Source organism: Bactrocera tryoni, chromosome 5, assembly GCF_016617805.1.
Source record: "Bactrocera tryoni isolate S06 chromosome 5, CSIRO_BtryS06_freeze2, whole genome shotgun sequence".
NCBI lineage: Eukaryota > Metazoa > Arthropoda > Insecta > Diptera > Tephritidae > Bactrocera > Bactrocera tryoni.
The window spans coordinates 13129593-13153335 of record NC_052503.1 but is presented as its reverse complement, the minus strand read 5'-3'; the positions used below and the strand labels follow the sequence as shown (position 1 = coordinate 13153335).

The window sequence follows — 23743 nt, the reverse complement described above, 5'->3', positions numbered from 1 at the left end:
ATTACTCTTATATTTGTTGCGGTTGTTGTTGTTATAATTATTGTAGTTGTTGTTGTTATTATTGTTGTACATTTTACTATTGTCGTTGGCCTAACTGTTACAATTGCAGCTGCAGCCGACTGCCGTTTTACGCTTGTTGCCAACACCAATGCCATTGCTATTGTTGTTGTTATTGTTGTGCATTTTGTTGCAATAAATCATGTACAGATTGCAACGTGTTGAGCACACATTTTAAACGCGCACACATACACACATGCATACATTTAAATAAGCGTAAGTACAATTAATGCGACACACACACATACATACAAACACTTGATTGCATGTGCAACTTAAAGCGTAAATATTTAAGCGCTGCGAATGATTTGCATTGCGCAATGAGCGGCTTTTGTTGCAAAGCAGATTTGTGTGTTGCGCGTGTGTTTGGTGCTGGCTGGCGTTGAGCGCTCTCAATGGCGCATGGAATATTTTATAGTTTGAAGTGGCATTAAATGGCATCGCCAGCAAAAACTATTAGCACGCACACACACATACATGCCCGCAATATAATTTATACAAGCATTAAATACTCTAATTACGCATTTATTTAACTGCTATTATTCACTTTCCCACACAGACGCGCCGGCAACCTCACACCCCGCGCAATGCGACATGGCCGCGGACGCTGTGTTGAGCGCGCGACCAATTTGTGGTTTCGTTGTTGCACGGTTTTCGACACCAAAAAATGCCAAATATTTTAATTTTGTTTATTTTAAACTGACAAGATATATTTTGCTCACTCCATGCGCGAATAGCAACAACATTGAAAAGCTCGTGGAGTGTTCATGGGGTACACGAAGCCTGTATTGTATTAAATTCATCACCGATAAGCCTTAGAAGTTTTTAAAAATAGCAACAAAATTCACAATTAGAATCAGTTTGATTGCTCGTATTGTTTTCATAATGAAACCGACCAATTTTCTAGTCGAATTTAGACATAACATCCAATTATTACTATCATATTAAATTGTAAAGACCAGCTGATGGCCTCGAGCTAGTGCTGCTAATTTTGCTATTTTCTGTATATTTATATGCTTAAAATAAATATGAATCTGAATCTGAATCTACTAGTCGAAAATCCCCGCAGAGTCGTCCAGTAAAAAGTTAGCAGGAAGCTTTGCAATCAAGTTTGGAAAGTTGTAATAAAGTTTTGCTAGAAAAGTTGCATACATATTTACTATTTAATTTTGATAAAAATTAGGTTATCTTTTATATTTCAGTATTTGGCAACCCTAGAGTTCCAATCTGGCAACTCAAAACTTTATCGTAATGTTTAACATTTTTGATCTCTTACATACTCAGAACGTGTTGACGTACCAATGCTACTTGTGTTTTTTACAGTGACTTAAAATATTCATTTCGACCAAAAAATGTAATTAAATCGCAAACATTTTCGAGCAATTATTTTTTGTAACTTTCGACGTGCACTATCTGAGCAATTGTGCATTGACGAACTTAATTCAATTTTTGGTAATGAAACTGCATCAAAGACCAGTTTTTATCGACGGTTTGGTGAATTCAAGCGAGGTCGAAGATCACTCTAAGACGAATTTCGTGAAGATCGTCCAAAATCAATTGTAGTTCCGAAAACTATTGCTGCTGTGTGCAAACTTATATCACAAGTTCGTCTTGTGACCCATTAGATATAGGCATTAGTGGCTTTAACATAGATTCAATATTGGATGAATATTTGACTGCAAAAAATGTGTACACGTTGGAACCCAAGACATTTTTTAATCGCTCAAAAAAGCCTCGTGTCGATTGGTAGAGAGGAATGTTAACAAAATACGATAGCGGTCTATAACATGATGACAGATGACGAAGCCTGGATTTATTTGTATGAACCTGAAAGTTAACAGCAGTCGACTGTATTGGTCTTTCAACATGAGCCGAATCCAACAAAAGTTATTCAGACATGGTTGTCCGTGTTTTTTTTTTTTAGAATAATTATACATTATGCAGAGGCACTACTAGAACAACGGAGGACAGTATATTTTAACAGTTACACAATCATTTGCTTGTCTGTTATCTTTCAAGAAATCAAGAAGTCTAACCGCTGAAGGCGAATCACTCTATTCCACGACAATGCGAGCTCTCACACATCGATTAGATGAGTAAAGCACCGTAATTGATTGAGCACCGAATGACTTCTTTTTATTCCTATATGTAGAAAATGAACTAAGAGGTCAACATTTTTCGACATCTGAGCGATGAAGATACCGCAATCAGAGCGGTGAAAGTGCTTCGACAATTGGTTCAAAAGCATACAAAAGTATACAGATCTTAATGGAAAATATTTTGAAAAACAATAAAGCGATTTTCGATTATTAATATTTATTTTTGTTCTCTAAATCAGAAATTTAGATCTATAAAAACTTTCAAGAATTTTTTCTATAGCGCTCAAAAAACCGTTGGCACCCATTTGGAAACAAAAAGATGCTCTATGTATGGGTGCTACACGAGTTAGTGCAAAATCGATCCATTTCTAATGGTTTTAGTCAAATCACGGGAAGCCAGCGCAAACGGTGGATAAGCTAGGATTGACGGTCAGGAAGGCTTGCTATGTGTTAACTAACATTGCCAGGGAATTATCTACTACGAACTAACCCCCTACGCCCAAACTCTTAATTCCCACTTTTCAACAATTGAACCGGTAAGCCTAGAAACTACAAGCCTCGCGTAATATGAGAGGAAATGTGTTTCATCAGTATGACGCTAGAACACCTGCTGCGATAGTGACTCCCTAAAAGCAAAGTCATTTCGACTATTTGCATATAATGTTCAAACATTTGTTAAGTACTTTATTCCGTTTTTTTAAAGGTTGCCTTATTGTAAAGTATTGTATTGATCTTTTTTTGTTTTTCTATATGTTGTAGATATAGAAAAACTTGACATACCTGAACTTACCCTGTGTAGAAGTATCAAACTATTTAGAAAATAATAACTGTCTGCAACTATAAAGTCTTGACCAAAATCACACCAGACAGATAAACTCCAGACTTTCACTATTAAAGGAACTACCATATTTAGCAATGAGAACTAAATTTTTTACTGGTCTGAAAGTAGCATGCTTCCGTACAAAATCTGGTAATCGCCACGTAGACCTTAAAATCGAAACCTAAAAATCCCAGCAGCTTGTATTGAAAAGAAGGTTCCACAAGGCTATTTACTTGAATTTTTAGATCAGTTTATTAATGTAATTAAAAATAATTAGAGAAAGAAAAGAACATGACATGATAAATGATGGAAATAATTATCTTAAAACGAAAATCCATTTCAAGCTTTAAAACATCGATACACCTATTATATTTTTATTCAACGTTTCGATACAGTTTTCGTAGTAATATTAATGTTTTGGTGTAAAAAAAGACCCCTGTCTAAGAGAATTCTTTTCAGTGACTATTAACTTGGGAGCTAAAAACAAGAAAAAGTTCCTTTTGGAGTAAGATCGCAAAAAACCTTTTTATAAACGCGGAGGAAAATTATTCCACGGACAACCCAAAAGTGTAGTACACCCTGATGCATAAGAGGTAGACTCGGAAGCGAAATTCATTATCCATTATCGTCGCAAATATCAAGATCTTCAATAAAGTGAACCTTCATTGTGTGAACCTGTCATTTCATAACTCCTCAGAACTACTCTTTATTAGCCTTCTAATGTCTATATTTTATCTATTTTCATCCGATTAAACTATTTCCAAAATTCTTCCATATTATCCTCTACAAACTTAATCCTCTTAGTACCAATGTTTCCATATTTTACTATATGTAACATTATTTTAAATTGTTTTCCCAACCGCTTCCAAATGGCCCGCATTGCAAAATCAATGAAATGTGGTGAGTTTATATAATTAAAAGAATTTGCGGTTACTCGTTGTAATGAACTGTAAGGATCACAAGTGTTTGTTTCATTGTGCAATTTATGTATATATATGTGAGCGTAAAGGCAATGTATACCCAGTAAGCGAAACATATTGTACTAGTCACAGAAAAACTTTAAAACTTTTATAGTATTTTATTATTCACCACCATAATAAAATTGTTAATTTCATCGCAGATGGATAGCTTCTGCTCACGTACCAGATATGTATATGTATATCTACAATATCGAATAGTTATATATAAAAGCTGAGATAGCCAGATAAGTAGCCCTCCATATTCAATAATTGGTAATCCGCCACCTCTCTGGTTTGATAAGAGATCCACTAATACATATAAAATAAAGTTATCCACAAAACATATACCCAAATAAAATGCAATTTTGTCTTCAAACAATACCAAACCAAGCCAATATATAGACATAAATATATAATATCAACCAAATAGCCGTGAGTCTACCATCTAATAGATAACAATAATGTGGCTACAACAACAAACAATAATAAACTTTAGTAAGTGATATTATATTTACATACATAAATATATAAGTAGCTGCTGCCATTCACAATGCGCTCATGGTTATATCCGCCTGTAGCGATATTAACAGCTGACACATTTAAGCAAAATTGCAGTAAATTAAGTATGAATTCTACATTGCGGTGCAATTAAGTGGCGAGAGTTTATATTGAGTTCAATAAGCGTAATCAGCAATTTAAGCACATATTTATATGCACACATACATATGTATATGTGTATGCAGCTATGGATCGATTTCATGCATGCTATCTACATACATATGTGTATATCCTGTTATGAAAGGAAAATCAGTTGAGATGCAACAACAATCACTTTTAGTTGCAATAAAATTTAATAAGCAGACATTGTACACACTGTTATTCGAAATTAGTGTTTAAGTAAATTTAAATTGTAGAACACTTCACTTAAAATGGCTGAATTTCAGGTTTCTTATGATTTATATGTATACAAGTATATATGTATGTACATATGTATTTCGAATGTCAGTATTTTATGCGTCTGTTGATTTTTGTCAAATTTACGTTTACTTTAACGGTATGTTTATTAGCCAAGATTTTGCTAAATGTAGGCAATAAAGGAATTTAAAGCGTTTGCAGTTGCTTTGCATTTCACTTCAACAATGTGGCCTACATTTAGGAGCATATTCAAGAAATGGGTAGATATAATATTTTCGGTAAAATTGTTAAATTTTTTGTAAAAGATTTATATCTTATTTTAGATAAATCAAATACATACCAATTTTAATGGAAATAAATCTGAAAATATATAAAAATATTATTAAAGTTGGTAGAGTAGAGTTTTGATTTTTATTTTAAACTTTAGAGCTGGAATAAAAAAATTACGAAAATCATATAATATGTATTAATCAACACTATGATATGCTGTATACCTCAAAGATGTATCATTTCTAGAATTTTGAGAATAAAAACTACAAGTAATCTGCGGCATTAAAAACATATCTATGGCTAAAGGTTCAGAATATGCGTTTTTCAATCGTCAATAAAGCTTCGTTAATATTCTGAATGTTTATCAACTTATTCGAATTGCTCTAAATTTCTTCTAAATCAATATTATCGAAATAAAATAAAATAATGCCTTTAGTTATTATATTATAAGACAAAAGGACTAGCTTCGATAGCACAAATGGAATTACATACATTTGCATATCTTCAAACTCTTCAAAGGAATTTCGATTAGTGATAGTTAGAAATATTACTGTAACATATTGTTGAAACCGCAAATTTTTATTCAAACAAAAATATGTATTTCAATAAAATAATCCGATTTTCAACACGTTCAATTTTCAGGATTCGAAAATAATTTCGAAATTCGAACTTCATAAATATTGATTTTTAATTTTTTTCTTAGAATTAAACCATTTTAAAGCTATTTCGAAATATTTAAAATTTCAAATTTCAAAAATTTCAAAAATATTTAAAATTTCAGATTTCGAAAATATTTTTGAAGTTCATACGTAAGCGAAAATATGGACTTTTGTTGTTTTTATAGAATGAAATTATTTTATAGCTATTTGACGGTATTTCGAAATATTACTTTGATTACTTTCTAAAATTAAGATTAATCAATTGTTCTTCGAATTATTTCGAAACTACTTTCGGACATGATGCTTGTGTAATCGAAAATATAAAATTTTAATTTTTTTTAGAAACAAACAATTTTAATCTTACTTCGAAATTCGAATTTCGAGATTAAAAAATATTCTAGAACTCAATAATCGAGAAGAACGAGTTGTACATTTCTCTTAGAATTAATAAGCTTTAAGGCTATTCCGAAGTATATTAAAACTTTTCCGAACATTCAATAGTGTATATGACATCGTAATTGTTATTTTCAGAGAAATTTTATGATCTCTTTCAAAAAACCGTTTAAAATTTACAATATTCTTAGCAAGTAAATATACATAATTTGTGTAATTACGAAGTTAAAGTGTAAGAAATGTGCAAGTCCCGAAATAGCGCGTTTTGCTAAATTTTATATGAAAAATTTCATATTTGCATACAAATGTACATATGTATGTCCACATTATATGTCTATATGTATGTACATTTATTTAATAAAACAGTATCTCCAAACCATTTTAGGCGTTCTGTTCAAAAATAATTATATTGGATTTCAAATTTTCAATAAACAGAAAATTTTCAAAATTTTCGAAATTCATATTAAAATCAAAAAATTAAATAAGCATTGCCGCTAATTCAATTACAACTTCGAATATTACTATTATATGCTCTATGTGGTTTATGGTTTTCGAGTTTTGCACACATACACAATTTTCGAAAATTTCGAAATTCATTTTAAAGTCTAAAGAATTAATTGGCATTCGTTCGAATTCAATTATAATTTCGAATATTACTATTATAGTTCGTTAATTTTTGATATAGCTTTTGGATTTTGGATTATCGACAATTTCGAAATTCATATTGAAGTCAAAAAATAAATTTCGAAATTCATTTTAAAGTCTAAAGAATTAATTGGCATTCGTTCGAATTCAATTATAACTTCGAATATTACTATTATAGTTCGTTAATTTTTGATATAGCTTTTGGATTTTGCATTATCGAAAATTTCGAAATTCATATTGAAGTCAAAAAATAAAGTGTCACCTCTTCGATTCCATATAATTTGGGAAAAAGCGTTTAATAATTAGAATTAGCATTGAAACCCGTTACTCCCCGATAATAGTAGCTTTTAAAACAAATTTCGGGATTGTGTGACAAAGATTGTAGTCATGTTTGCTTCTACGTGAGTTTGATTGTAGGCACGTCTATCAGCAATCAATAATGCTTAATTTGATTAGGTGCTCAACAAGTCGCGCTGTAATAATTCTCTCTAATAACAAATAAGCATTTATGTATGTATGTATGTGCGAGTATTATTTTATTGATATATGAGTAAAGATCTAAAAATAAATTATATTACTTTGAGCTGATATACATATGTACCTGTATGTTTACAAATTTTGAATATGGAAATAGTTTTCTACATACATATGTGCATAAATAATTATGATTTATATATTTGTAGGCATTGTTGAGGCGTATAAGAAATGTTGAAGCATTGTGGTAAAAATTTTAAAATCTCAGCGGTAACAGATGTATATGGTAGATACTACTATAAAATTGTGGTGAATGATATTAAGGTTCATACATACATAATTATATCGTCACCTAAAATGCAAAACAACGCATCATCAAAAATCAAACATCATATCACATATGTATATTTTGAATAAAACTTTCAGCTTCCGCTGTCAGACATAACCAATATATAACCACTATATAACCAATACATAACCAATATATAACCATTTTATAACCAAAACTCAAATTTTATTTCAATATGAGTGGTTTCTCTTTTATTGTTTTTCCTTCGCGTTTAAACTTATGAAAAGTGATGTTACGTTATTTTGCATTTTATGTCACGATATACATACTTATATAGTTATGAAGAGACTACTTGGTGATAATTAATTTTGACATTGCGTGGGTCCAAAATTGTATGCCAAAATGTCATGCGATAAATTATGATGTTCCAGTACTAAAAATAACGCATGCGATATTTGTGTAAATAATTCTATATACGTATGTATGTATGTAATAATTTTTATGTACATATGTGCATGCTACATAAGTACGTACTATATACAATTTTATTAACCCACATGCATACATATGTATTTACAAATTTTTATTATTCTTGTATCAGCGCCAGAAAAAAGATCTTTTAACAAGGTCAAGTGGTAAATGCGAAGAAATTTTTATGTAAATATCTATGTTTGTGTGTTTGTAAGTAAACAACAGCAACAATGAGTGGAAATCACGGTGTGAGTCTGGAGTTTCATTTTATCACTACAAAAACACTTTAACAGTTGATTGTACATACATACATATGTCTGCATGTATTTATATGGCAGTACCTGTGTCAGCGCTGCGTTGTTGTATGTCATAAGTCATGACTCACCGGCGCCGTAGATAATATTATACAAAAGTAAAATGAGAAAACAAAAACTAACATACAGCGATTTCTTTCTGTGAGTGAAAGATACGCGGCGGGCGCATACATACAGACATATATTATTGCAAATGTTGACGAAAATACATGTATATTATTACAAATGTATATATTTAATAAATATAAATATGTAACTGAGTTTGCTGTTAAATTTAATGAGCATAATTGAATGAATTACGACTTTTGTGCTCTCACGCACACACTCTCACACACTAATAACCGTGGGCGAAGCAAGCAAATGCAACGCTGAGTGTGAGCGCGCATGAGAGCGCGCGTTCGTTTGTACAGCAATTTGCCGAGCGCACATTTTTACTAATCGCAGAAGTAGAGCGTAAGCATTTTACTAGCCACCACTGTGCCGTGAAGTGAACGCTGATCGCTCAGAGTGAGATCACAGTTGGAACAGGGTTATCAGCAATGACTTAGCGGCTTATTAGTGGAAGAGAGTTGAATTGTACAACGCTCCACGACCATCAGAGTGAGCGCACTACATGATCAAGTTAAAGTATCTTTGTATCCAACAAACTACCTACACTGGCGGCCTACAAAGCGCACCTAGCACAGCGTTGAGCATTTGTAGTATTTGTTGAGATTCCAAAGCGTTTGGGTGTGTTTTCCTGCTACGCGTTGTCGCCGTGCTGTCATCGTCACGACCACTGCAAAGATTGAAAGTGTATTGAGTAGAGAAAAAGAGCAAAAAACCAAAAAAAATCGCTGTTTGAATGTAAAAACACGCTGGCCACTCAAAAATTGGCAAAATTTCAAGAAAATACCACAACAACAACAAATCAAGGTGCAACACATTCGAAAGGTGGCTGAGTGACGCGCGAATTGTTGACATTGAATTTGTGCCGCAACGCCTTTGGAACAGAAAAAAAAATAAAAAAAAACTAAATTTTTTTCTGAATTTTAATTTGAAGCGTTGTGTAATCGTCACAACAAACGGCTGCTGAACAGACGCAAACTGGTTAGCTGGCTGGTTTTTAATTAGTGAAACGGCTAAAAGTGAAATAAGAAGAAAATTCCGGACTACGAACAAGTGGAGAGCAATTTGTGTTTAACTAGGCAATAAACACAGACACACACACCCACATACACTTACATATGAATGTGTATACATGAAAAATTTTAATCGACTAAGCGAGTGTGCAATCGAAGAGATACAGCAATACCGCAGTCATCGCCCCTCAAACCGCAAACAAGTCCTCCAACACTTCAACTCCAACGCACCAAGCCAACAACAATTTAAGTGAAAAGAAACTGGTCAATCAAGCAGATAATTCTTAGAAGACACATAGGCTGCAGTAAACTGAAACAACAATAAAGAGACGCAAGTGACAAAACATATAAAATTAACAAAAAAACAACAAATAAAGTACGTCACAATAACAAAAACATAAAAAAAAATTAATTTTTAATCATTGCAATAACAAAAGGTTACTACTACTACAACAACAAAAATAAAAAATAATTATATCAAGAAAGAGTGACAACAAAAAATAGTACAACAACAACAACAATAAAAACATTGTAATAACAAAATAACAAGATATTAAACATAAAAAAGTTTACAACAACAAAGACAAAGAAAAAATATATTTAAAATCAATAATAACAAAAATCTGGCAAAGCAACAACAAGAAAATTATTAAAAAAAATACATAAAAACCGAAATATTTCAAAACCACAATAACGCACATATTAAAAAACAACAACAACAACGAATAAGTGCAAAGCAACAACGAAAATAGTGTACAAAAACAACAAAAATTTAAAAATATTATTAAAACAACAACAACAAACCCACAAACGCAAACAACTTGAGTGCAACCCAGCCACCAACAACAACAACATAAATCCACCCAGCACCACAACAACCAACCGCAACACCACAAATCCTCCACCATGCAGGCCATCAAGTGTGTCGTCGTCGGCGATGGTGCCGTCGGTAAGACTTGCCTCCTCATCAGTTACACAACAAATGCCTTTCCCGGCGAATATATTCCCACCGTCTTCGACAATTACTCAGCCAATGTGATGGTCGATGCGAAACCAATTAATTTGGGACTCTGGGATACGGCCGGTCAAGAGGATTACGATCGTTTGCGACCACTTTCCTATCCGCAGACAGATGTCTTCCTTATATGTTTTTCGCTGGTGAATCCAGCCTCTTTCGAGAACGTACGCGCCAAATGGTATCCCGAAGTACGTCATCACTGCCCCAATGTACCGATCATATTGGTCGGCACGAAGCTGGATTTGCGCGACGACAAGGCGACCATTGAGAAATTGAAGGAGAAGAAACTGACGCCCATTACATATCCGCAGGGTTTGGCTATGGCCAAGGAGATCGGTGCTGTTAAGTATCTGGAATGTTCGGCGTTGACGCAGAAGGGCTTGAAGACGGTCTTCGATGAGGCCATACGTTCGGTGCTGTGTCCGGTGATGCGGGTCAAGCGTTCGCGCAAATGTGCGCTGTTGTAAGTGCTACTAATGGTGGTGTGTGGACGGACGCAGTGCGGCGAAGGTGTTGCCAACTTTTCAAGTGTAAGATGTTTTGACGAATTAGGCAAAATCGCTTCGGCTTCTTGTTTTTTTTAATAATTTTTTGAAGATCTAAAGACAAATTTTGCATGCAATGAGTGTGTTTCTATTATTTTAGAAGCAATGCTTTTACTTTTAGTACATATTGTTGTGTCTATTATGCTTTAGAAATATGTAATATGTCTGATAGAAGCAGAAAGAAAGAAAGAAAAAACAGAAAGCGCAAAAAAATAAAACTTATTTAAGAAAATGAAAACTCAGCGCAGAAATTATTGGAATTTTTATTATTAACTAATTAATGCACCGTATGTGTGGTACATACATACATACATATATGTATATATATATATGCAGTATAAAATTTGTAAAAGTGTGAGTGTATGTGTGTGTTAGCAGCAAAGCGCATATTTTGGATTTTTCGCATTTTTATTTCAACTTTTTCTTTTTATTTTCAATTATTTTTATTTTTTCTCTCTTACATTAGTTTGTAACTCAGTAAATACGAATGCATAGCGCAGCACAGAACAACAACTTCACATATACAGATGCATACATAGTATGTACAACAAAAACAACAACAAAAGCTAGACCAAAGTAAAAGCTTACTTAATTTCAATTCAAGTTCACAGACTTTATCTGAAACAAACCTCTGCTCAGCTGGTCTTATGAGTTGCCCACACGCTCAGAGTGATATAGCGAGATAAAGAGAGCACAGTTTGTATTGTATGCCAGCCAACAAACTGCGAAAAGTGTGTGGAGAAGCGTGTAAATTAAAAATATGCGAGAATGTTGTCATAAAAAATTTAATTATTTTAAAAAATTTCTACTTAAATATTCAAATTAAGTCATTTTAAAAGTGTTCTGGATTTTTCTAAATTTTTTGAAGTTTTGCATACAAACATTACAAATTACTGATGTTGGAAGGTCCAAGACTATTTTTATTTAAAAAAATACACATTATAGAGCTTTCTTCCAAGAAATGTGGGTGAAAAAAGATTAAGAATGTGCATAATTTCGGCTACCTAGCAAAATATTTCAATAAGAATTAAAGAAATTTGTCTGTATCTAGCATATCATTTTAAACCGCAATATTTTTCCGAAAAGCCATTAATTGAATTTAAAGTAAACTCTTTAAAAATCAGAAAAAATTAAGCATCGGTTGATGTGACGTCAGAGAGACAGCTGTTTGCGGAGTCAATAAATGCTTATATTTTGTATATCACTTTTCACACACTCTCGATCGTAGTCACGTAAATCCGATTACTGTTTGAGAACTCTTTGATAATAATGGAATTTATGTGCTAATGAAAGAAGGCAGTACAATGTTTCGGCAGTAGTTATATTACTGAAAAGAAGTTAATAGTGATTCATGATTAACAATCAGCTGATTCTTCACTTTCTCTTTTTCTATCTTTTCAGAGATCTTAATCCCTCTTTAAAATTTAGTTAGTTAGATTAATTTTTACAAATGACTTTCAGTTTTTTCAAAAATTTGAAAATTAGCTTTTAAACTGTATAATTATTACTTTTGAAAATAGCAAAAGCAACATATTGTCACCTAAAACGAATAACAACGTGTCCAAAAAAAAATTCGAAATTGATTTCAGTACTTCATATTACATATAATATATGTAGCATAAAATTTCAGATTCCGCTGTCATATATAACCAATATATATCCAATACATAACCAGTATACAATCGAATACATAACCAATATATAACCAATATGTAACCAATACATAACCACTATATAAATTTTATAACCAAAACTAAAATATTGTTTTCATAAGAGTGGTTTCCATTATATCGTTTTTTTCTTCGCCTGTAAACCTTTGAAAATCATGTTACGTTATTTTATTTTAGGTGACGATATTTAGATTTATTTGTGATGAAATTATTAACAGAATTATTAAACCACAAATTAAACTCCATAGCTCGAACTTCTATAACTCGAAGTTCTCCAGAACTCGAACATATACTTGTATGGTATGTATAATTGCTTTTTCAAATGTATTTTTCACAGTATGCTTTCAATTTTGTATTAAAAAAAGTCTCAAGCGTTTTTAATAAACTTTACATATGAGAGGGCCAAATGCAGCAAAAGCTTCAATCACTTAATTTTTAAACCACAAGCGATCATTTGCCAGACAAATTTATGCACTTAAAGTTTTAAAATCATTAAAAGTACTTAGCTGCAGTTCTAAGTGGACTAAATATTTTAAGAAATTTTTGACTTGACTTCGAAACTTTTAACCCTAAAGTTAGTGACTTAAAGTGTTTGTTATTAAAACGAATTGAGTGACAATTAAAGTCAAAAAGTTGTAGACTTTGAAGTTAGAACACAATTTCTCATACGTAGATTTTAAAAGCTCTCAAAGAGGCTAGAGAATGTAAATAATAATAAAGTTGTCTTTTTACAGAAAATTCTTGAATTTTGCAAATTTTTTGCTTTTGATTCTAAAACCGTTTTCAGATTACACAGTACAACAGCTAATCTGGGGTTGAGAAATTCCAAGTCAGGGTGATGGTACTAGGTCAGAATAGTAAAACCCTCAAAGGGTTTGGAGTTCGTATGTCTCAGTTTTTTTATGACCTTTTAAATTTTTTCCTTATCTTGATGTTTTTTCGCTTAGTTGTAACATTTTGGCAAAAACGTAGTTTAACATAACTCGCGAACCACTTGTCCGATTTTGATGAAACAAATTTAAAATATTAAGAATTACAATTTCTATTTGTTTTTATTTGTTTTTATTCAAAAAAGTGTCATTTATCGGCTTTTTTTTATAAATTTTCTCCAATAACTCCATACTTCTGGCCATAAACTACTAAAAAAATAAAGTAAACATTTTTATAATTTTTTATTTTTATTTTATTTATTTATTTTTATTTATTTTAATAAATCTTGCCTAGACTTTTTCGTTGGTGGTTGTTCGACAACAGACAATAATCCCAAAAATGTTCCACAGTGTTATTTGACATAATTTTGGCAACCGGATGTTATGTAGTTGATTACTAAATTTTACCGCTTAATCAATTAACAGGGTACTCGAAATTATAAGCATTTATTAAGGCTGAAAAGAAAGAATACAATGCAATGATAAGAGACAGTGCTGTTGTATTTATATCAAGCTCTATGGTCTCTGTGGACGTATATGAATGGTGTTTCAAAATAAAGGAGAGATTTGCCATTTCAAATAATCTTCAGAGTTGACGAAGTTGTAATACTATTTCAACCATATTTTGTATGAAATTTATGAACTTCGCCCGACAAGCTTTCATTGTTTTTGAAATGTTGTTCAATAATGAAGACACGTTGTTTTATCGTGGAACGCTCCATTTTGATTAAGCTTTAACTCTATATCTATAAATGGGGGCAGAAAAAGGAAGAAAGCCTAAAATATATTAGAAATCGTTATACTCAGCAGTTTGAAGAACTAATAAAGCCTTGGACTGGCTGATTTTTCATTATCAATACCATCGTTATTGATTTAATTTGACTTCATTGCTTCCATTGGCCCAAGCTCAGTCTTTAGAGAGAAAAACGCGAGTCAGTCCAATAGCTTTTAACCGCTTGTGGTAATAAAACGACGTCAAGGACTTGTTATTATATTATTTTATTAAATACATTAATTAAAAATTAGCCCATTTATTTCCTTAAAAATAGGTGTGTTGCAGAATGGCTAATTACTACTTACTAGCAACCCAAGTGGAAAAGCGTTTCTAACGCCAAAAACTTAGCAGAAAAGAACGCAAGTGAAAGCTTAAGAAGCAAACAGAGCTGCTGGTTACTGCTAACAGCCAATAGCTACTATCATGTGAAGGCACAACTGTTAGGCACGGGTGATATTTGACGCATTTGCTTTGATTTTGTTCATTGTAATTGTTTTGAACACTGAAAATTCTGTTGATTAATTTTCAAATGTTGATATGATCTGTTTATTATAATCGACATATGTATAAATATTTTTTCCTGATTTCTGCTGGTTTTTCATTTCTTTATTTATTCGATAGTACGCTCTTTTTTCTTGCTATCCAGCCGCTCAAAGCGCTTCTGAAACAAACCTAATATTTCCCGATCTTCTGACCGCTTTTCAAGTGCTAAGCTCTTATAAAGTAGATATTAAGGTCATTGGAAAAGAGATATTTTTAAAGCTATAAGTGTTCAACTTGCATGTGATGACTGGTTGTTATAAATGTATGTGTATGAGGAAATATAGGAATATTTGATTCATATAATACTCATAGAAGCTTTCAAACAGATGCTATAGAGATGGTAAAATATTATATTTATTTACAGAAGTCACAATTTATATGTACATACAGTTATAGTTACATATGTACATATAAAGCACAAAAATGAAAAGCAATGTTGCTCGAATTTATTTTGATGAAGCAAAATCGGATCAAGTATGCGTCACAAAGAACAACGCGACCGCGCCTCAGCTTTAAAGAAATCTAGGAAAATAAAAGTAGATTTGAATATATGTATCTACATTTTTTATATAATTAAAGTGGGTGTATAGACGATAACTACATACTTTCATTTTAATGACACTGACTTATTGAGTATATTGCTAAAAGTATATACCAATACATATGTACATTCTATTACATACGCATATATGTACATAGATATATCAACACAAAGCAGCCACCTGCTATGGCTAGTGTCTGATTTTAATAAATTTATTAAATAATATTTAGACAAGCAAATAATTTATCGGTGTATGTTGTGTGATAAGATTTGTTGGCAAATACTGACTTATTAAGGGCACCAACATATGAAAACATGTACACATATACATACATATATTCACATTTGTTTTGTTGCTTTGATATATAATATATGTATGTTTGTATATCTGATCGACATTTGCTAAAGAATTTAAGTAATTTTCGTGTTTAACCCGGCAAGGTCAGCGACGGGCGGCTTTCTTTAATTGATGGCAGACACAGACAAGCACTCATGCACACATACATACTACTTATATACATATGTGTATATGTTAAATATAGGTATAGGAATGGTAAACAATAACGCACGTTAGTTTCCACATGTTTTGCAAATAGATATGTATTCAACAACAACTAGGAAAATAAATTTTCGCGATTAACATTTCCCCTGCCACATGCTGCAAGGAATTCCGGGAAATAAATAAGTAAATTTTATGCCGATGGTCTGGCTTTTGTTGGCGCCGCAATAAAAACAGCAACAAATTAGTTAAGCACACAAACAAGCATACAGATAGTTGCGTTAATGTATGTGCGCAGACAGAAATGAGTTGTTAAAATTTAAATTGTTTCTTCTGCAAAATCCTTTTCATAATATTTTTTAATTAAACATTTCTTAATTTTTTTTATTCAAATTTTAATTTAAAAAAATTTTATTTGAAAAATTTATATAACAAAAATTACATTTAAAAAAAAATTTATTTGAAAAATTTACTAATTTAATTTGAAAAAATTATACTATTATAGTATTAATATACATTTTTTTATATGAAATTTGTTTAAATTATAAAATCTCAAATTTTAAAAAAATTTTAATATGAAAAATTCAAAATACAAAGTACTATTTTTTGATATTTTATAATTAAAAAAAATTTCAAATTAAACTTAATACGTTTTTGAAATTAATTTTTTTAATATAAGTTTTTTGATATTTTTTAATTTAAAAATTTCAAAGTAAAAATGATTAAAATGAACAATTTAATAAAAAATTATAATTGAAAAACAATTAATTTAAAAATTTATTTGATTCAATTTGAAAAAAGTTATATTTTTTTAATTATAGTATTTTTTATTTTAAATTTTTCAAATTAAAATTTTAATTAGATATTTTCTAAATTAAGTTTTTGATTTTGAATAAGAAAAAATTAAAAAATTTTTATTAAAGATATTAAGAAAGTGGTTAATAAAAAAATAAGAAAAATTTTAATCAAAAACATTAAAGAATTTTTCATTTCGAAAGATAGAAATTTAGACTATTGTTGGTTTTGATTAAAATTTTATTTGAGATATTTTTAATTTAAGAAAATTATAAAAAATAAAGTATAAAAATTGTTTAAATAAATAATTTTAAATGTATTTAATTACTTTTATTAAAATTGTGTAATAATTTCAAATATTAATTATTCTTAATTACAAAAATATACGTTTTAATAAATAAAATATTTAAAATAATTTAAAACAATTTATTCTTAAGTTTAGCAATTACAAATAATTAATTTTTTTTTTCTTTATTACTTTAAATAAATTATTTAATTGCGTTAATATATAAATTAATAATTTATTATCAAAATTTAACTAATGTATTATTTGATATTTAATTTTTTTTAATTAGTAGTAAATTAAAAAAAAAATCGAACAATTTTGGAATATTAATTTGGCTAAACTAAAGTGTTTACAAACAAAATTCTAATTAATGATTAATTTTGTAATTAATTTTTTATTATTAATTTTTTTCTATTGTTATAATTTTAAATTAATCACCTAATTGGATATAAAAATATGTTATAAAATTTAAAATTTAATTTAAAATTTAATTAAAATTGTTTTTTATTAAATTATTTTTAGTTAATTTTTTTTATTAATTTAGTGAGAGCAAAAATAAATATAATAATAATTTATAATAAATATAAAATATTTTTTTTTTCAGTAGGTACATACATATGTATATATGTACATCCCACATATGGTGCATTAATTAAGTTACAATAAAAATTATTTAAATATTAAATACAAAATCTACTCTAATAGAAATGAACAACACAAAACCGTAGTAAGTTTTCAACGTCGTCTTCCCTACGTACTGAAAGTATAACTAATTAAATAAGGAGTCAAGTCGAGTATTTTTAGAAATTGCATTTTGTCAATGTCTGTGCAATTAAACGCTATTTTATTTTAATAATATATCTGTAATTTTATTATTAGCGCCAATAACGGATTTTTACTTCAGCAAATTTTTATTTTCTTGTAAATTTAATATTTTTATGAAAAGCGATATATGTTTTTATAATAAAACAAAAAGTTTTAAACTAAATAATTTTATTAATAAAGACTAAAAGTGAATAAAAAAATAAAATTTGTTTTATTTTTACGTAACACGAGGACTATAAACAAAAATACTTATTTTTAATAAAGAGGATATGGCTAGAGGCTGGAAAAATATTTTTAACTGAAAGCTCTTTTGTAACACTTCCATTTGATGCCCATATTGAAGTGTATAATCCACAATTTTCAGTTTTTGGTTTTGAAACAAGTGGCAACGCTTCAACTTAAATTTTTTTAACCATCCCTCTTTCATACATAACAAGCTAAACAAACAAAATTGAAATCGAATCAGTTATCACTGAAGTGGCTCCTATCGATTTCATTGCCGTGCCTAAAGGCGTTTCACTCAAAAAGATTGTCACCAGTCTCTGCATTCAGGAAATTGTTATTGTCGTTTGTTGTACTTAGATGAAATCATGCTGATAACGGCAACAAGATTTGCGCATAGAAGGTAATTTTCTCTGGCTTCATTTCTGGTGGCAACTTTTTCTGGTTGCTTTCTTTGCATAGAGCTAAAAGAACGGTCTTATCTACCATGACTAGTCTTTTACGGAGGTAAGTACTAAATTCATTTTTGATAAGATTAGTTAAATCATGTATTTGCAGTAAAAAAACAAACCTTTTGACGATCTTGTACTCCAAACAAATGAATGTACTTTTGAAAACCGCATTTTTAATATTTTCGATGGTTAGTCGGAGATATTAAACATTTTATTGAAACGGACTGTAACCGAGGTTAAGGTTTACCGGAAAGCATGTGTGCCACTTTCTTCGAATTTTTAAGCTCTTTGCTCTAATTCTCTAAACCTAGACCTAAAATTCAGGTACTCAGAGATATACCTTAGTGAAGGTGATAATTTTTAGGGTTCAGCTTATGAGTATTGGATTGTTTAAAACCAAAATGGTTAAAGGTTTGCTATTTTTTAAGATATTATATTAAATTGAGAAAAAATCATAAAATAAAAAAAATATTTCAAAATAATTTCCTTATGAAGGCTTGCAGTTGAAATTTCTATTAAGGAGTGTTGCCACCTATTCAAAAAAATTTAAAATTTTTGACTGCAAAAGAATTTTTATGATTTGGTTTTTAATTAAATAAAATCAATTTCAGAAATAAATATTTTTGGAAAGGGTAGCCACCTTCTTGTAAAATTAATTTCCAAAATGTTTGTTACAAAGCAAAACTTTATATATGATGTAGATACAAAAATAAAGAGGTATAATGAGGCTTAAAGTTGAAAAAATCTTCATGTCGGCTTGCCACTCTTATTTTATTTATTAAATTATGTTTTAAATTGGAAGTCGAAAATTTGTTTGGTAAATAGAGTGTACCATATATGTAAATATCGTACTAAGGAACACTAAAACTGCAAAATCTTGAAGCCTTAGAAATGGAATATTTTTTAAAGAGTGTTGCCATCTCTTCAAAAAATAAAAATTCAGCTTCTGTAGCAAGCAACAAAATATTAACATAGGGTTTTAAATTAAAAACGAAAAATTTCTGAAAATTATTTTTGGAAGAGGTTGCCACCTTTTTGTAATATTAATTTAATTAATCTGTTTGGTAAGTAGAGTGTACAATAAAAATATCAAACTAAGAAATACTTAAAATATTAAAACTGCAGTCTTAGAAATGGAATATTTTTTGAAGAGGGTTACCACCTATTCCAAAATGAAAAATAATGCAACTGATGAAAGCAACAGAATACTAAAATAGCTTTTAAATTAAACCAGAAAAATTTCTGAAGCAGTTAGTTTTGAAAAAGGTTGCCACTTTTTTGTAGTAATAATTCCGAAAATTTATACTATTTAGCAAGAATTATATACATAGCTGTCGAATTAAAAATGATTAGGAAGGCTTAAAGTTGCAAAGATTTTGGTGCAGGCTTGCCACTCTTTTTTGATTTATTCAAATATATTTGAAATAGGAAATCAAAAAAAATTTTGGTGAACAAACAAAACAGTATGGTCATCAAACTAAGGAGTTTTACGGGGAAAAAGTTAAAAATGTTTTGGAGCAGGTGGCAATGCTTTTATATTAAGATTTTAGAGATATATTTGAGATGACATGTAGTTGGTCCACAGCTGGTTTCTAAACTTTTGAGCACCATTTTACAATTTTTTTACCATTCCAGTTCTAATCTCAAGAAGCGGGTAAAGGGGAGGATTAAGTTCTTTGAAATAAAAAAGTATGCAGGAGGTGATCTGATATTATGATTTTTAGATGAATGCAGGTTAAATAGAAGGCTGAAAATTGTTGTATTAATTATCGATTACGTCTTTCCTCTTCTCATTATTTATATATAATTTAATATTTTTATAATTTATTTTTTTATTTATAAACAAAAACGCAAAAAGTGGTATGTGAATATTAAATTTAATTCGAAGTTATCAAAAAACTATTGGAGCGGAGTATACTTAGTAAAACTCAATAACAAATACGGCATTATTAATTTTACTATAGCATACTTTTAGGCACGCGTATTTCATTATACCAACCCCCAGTGTCATCACTAGCAAGCACCCAACACGTTTCTAATTGGATGCGCGGTAACTAATTGATAAGCTCAAATGCTGTCACTAAAAACATTATATAATTTCTTATGCCACAAATATGCAAAATATTTTCAAAACATTGCGCATAACCCAAAAATAAGTTATTTTCAACACAAAATGTATTTCCCTCGTAAAATATGTATGGTATGTTCCGGTGTGTGTGTGCCTTCGTCGAAAAGCTCGAGTAGAAATGTTGATTGATTGTTAATAAATTGGCTGTTGCTCGACGCTCATTAGCACAGTGCGAATTCGATGAAATATGATGGGAAAACGAAATAAACCAGCAGAAATATGTACACACGTACACATACATACATACAAACATGTATGCCATCACACTTAGTATTGCAAAAACATGCATGAGCGAAATATTTTAAGAGGGACCGCTGCCATGAAAATTGGCGAAAAATTATGACAAGTCATATAAATGCACCCAAACAAGCACACACACATACACTTATAAGTCATTCATACACACACATACACAAGCTTTGATGATGTAATGAATTTGCCTGCTGTGCTACGCGCCACGGGATGCGGCACATTAGCGGCTGGTGGCAGCAAAAACACTTCGAACAGCGCCATTCCTGGTGGAAGGGGCTGCGGTTGATCTGTGGGGCGACACTGCTGTCGTCATCGCTGCATGCTCTACATTGGCGTTCGAGCGCTTATGAATGAGTGGGCGCAACTTTCAATGCCACTGGCAGCAGTGTTGAAAATTATCTGCATGTGTTGTTGTGTGGTGGTGCTGGTGTCAAACGGATGGACAGCCGAAAGCAGACACTGTAAATTCGCGTAATTGACCTAGATTTCGGAGCCATCGCTAGTCAGCCGCCGGGAAGTTTGAATGTAAATTGCCAATAGTTGAGTTTGGGGGTTCAACTAACTTGACAGCGCGAATGACGAAATGGAATTTCAAGTTGCTAAATATCAGATATACAATTTATATAGCCAAAATATTCAATGTTTTATCGAAAGCGTCGAATTTAGCAAATACATTATTTGATGGAATTCTTTTGTGGGCTTATAAATTTAGGTATTGTAGATTGTAAAAAATAAGCTTCCCATTTATAGTTAAAACTCACTTAACTCAGAAAGAGTTAAGTTACTTGAGGCATCAAAATAAGTTACATGAAAAGATCATTGTTTTCCTCCAGATCATATTAAATTGTGATATTTAGTGAAATTCGACAAAAACTAAACAATGTTTACATATAACGGTACTTGTTTAAGTTATAAAACACTCAAAAAAATATATTTTTCTCTCAAATCTTATTTTTATATATTAATGTTCCAGTAGGATTCAAGAAATTTCAAGAAATACATATATTCCGAACGATGACATTGAGTTTCTTAAGAATGCTTCTACAACAGGTGAGATTCAAACGAATTGAGGGCTTTTGTAGACATCTGCCAAGAGACGACCACTTTTAGAAATTACTTTTCCTTATTTCCTTATTTTTTCCGAAAGGTGGAAACTATGTCCCATCGATTAGCAGTCATTAACTCACGTTCCTAAGGTTCATAGAATATAAAAAAAAGAAAGCACTATTGGTTTCAAAATCACTAAAATTTTTTGAAAACCAGCGTCGCATTAACGTCTGTGAAACAATACTTTCCGACTACCAGTTTGTCATGATACGTTATTACTGGAGATCAGTATTGGATCTATGCTTACGATCTGGAAACAGGTGGTCATTCGGCTAAATATCGTGGCAAAGGTGAGCCGAAGCCGAAAAAAACACGTCAAAGCAGGTCAAAAATCAAGTTTATGCTGACAATTTTCTTCGATTCTCGAAATGTGGTGCACTACTAATTCCTTCCAACAGGCCAAACTGTCAACAAAGAATGATATTTGAGTGTTGTGCGTCGTTTGAGCGAAGCTATTCGAAAAAGAGGTCAGAATTATGGGCCGACAACTCTTGGTTCTTGCACCACGATAATGCACGGTCGCATGCTGCACTGATTCTTCGTGCGTTTTTCGCCAAATTTTCAATCAATATCATGCCGTAACCACAGTTTTCGCTTGATTAAGCTCCGTGTGACTTCGGGCTTTTCAGCAAACTCAAATGACCACTTCGTGGGAGCCGTTTTGAGTGCAATTGAAGATATTAAACCTGAGTCGCTACGCGCTTCAAGACTTTGATGAAAGGCTAGTCTCCTACACTAATTACTTTAATCAGATTACAGAAACCAATATAAACAAAGAAACTTATAACTGTATATATTCAAAGCCATATATGCCGTATATATATATATATAAAATGCCATATTTAAAAAATGAAAAACCAGTATTATGTCTTATGATGCATACAAAATATGCCTCGAAAGCTCTCTAAAGGCTTGGTCAAAGGGCTTTTGTGGCTCATGGTCAAAGCCCAGAATAATTTTTGGTTTCAATGGCAAGTTATTTCATGACAGGAATATTTTTTTTGGACACCAAGTTTGATAATTGCGCTAGATAATTGAAGAAATTGATTGAAAATTACATCTCTTCTTCTCAAGTTTCACTTAGGTCATCGAAAACTGAGTTGACACCATGCGAAGGTTGCCACCAAGGTTGCTTTTATAAATAAAGGCAGAATGTACCTCCCTTGACAGAATGCCATATCAATACTCTATTTTATGTTCTTTCAAAAAAATCTCTTTCTAAACCCGATTTTTGAATTTCGCATTCTCCGAACTTATTTATGCGAGCATTCTTGAACAAAGTTATAATTGCAGTAATGATCTTTTTTATATTCTAAGGCTTCTTCGATATGTTGCCGAACTGATTCGCTTGTTGAATCTATCCCGAAAAGGGCAAGGTGTTTCGGAATAAATTTAGAATGCTTTATTTCATTTTATCAAATGGTCATTAGGGTAACTGAAACTGTAGGCTATAAATTAAGGTTAGGATATACAAGTTTTGTAATGTTATAGTATATAAATTATTGGCTGAAGTTCAGTTGATTTTTCAGACATAAATAAATCTATACATAATTCTGTGATTAAAAATGTACTGTTATAAAAATAAAAAGATGGTCTAAACTTACTCAATAAATTATTATAAATACAAATGTGATTGCCACACAATTTAATTAAATTTTCCCATTTGCTAA

At 30.9% G+C, this 23743-nt stretch overlaps 2 protein-coding genes across 2 annotated transcripts in view; one reads left to right on the top strand and one right to left on the bottom strand.

Moving 5' to 3' along the window:
- The window catches only part of LOC120776683 (putative uncharacterized protein DDB_G0282129), a 102684-nt gene that overhangs the window by 62475 nt on the left and 16466 nt on the right, over positions 1-23743 (bottom strand). Inside the window, exon 2 of the mRNA XM_040107561.1 lies at positions 5191-5210. The gene's annotated coding sequence lies outside the window, so the exon portion shown is untranslated. The remainder of the gene's footprint in view (positions 1-5190; positions 5211-23743) is intronic.
- On the top strand, positions 10278-11288 carry LOC120776685 (ras-related protein Rac1-like). Its single transcript, XM_040107563.1, has one exon. The coding sequence runs from the start codon at positions 10393-10395 to the stop codon at positions 10969-10971; it is 579 nt and encodes a 192-aa protein (XP_039963497.1). The 5' UTR covers positions 10278-10392; the 3' UTR covers positions 10972-11288.

Bases quoted from the DNA above. Each gene is read 5' to 3' on its own strand.
- LOC120776685 (XM_040107563.1), top strand. From the start codon at position 10,393: ATGCAGGCCATCAAGTGTGTCGTCGTCGGCGATGGTGCCGTCGGTAAG.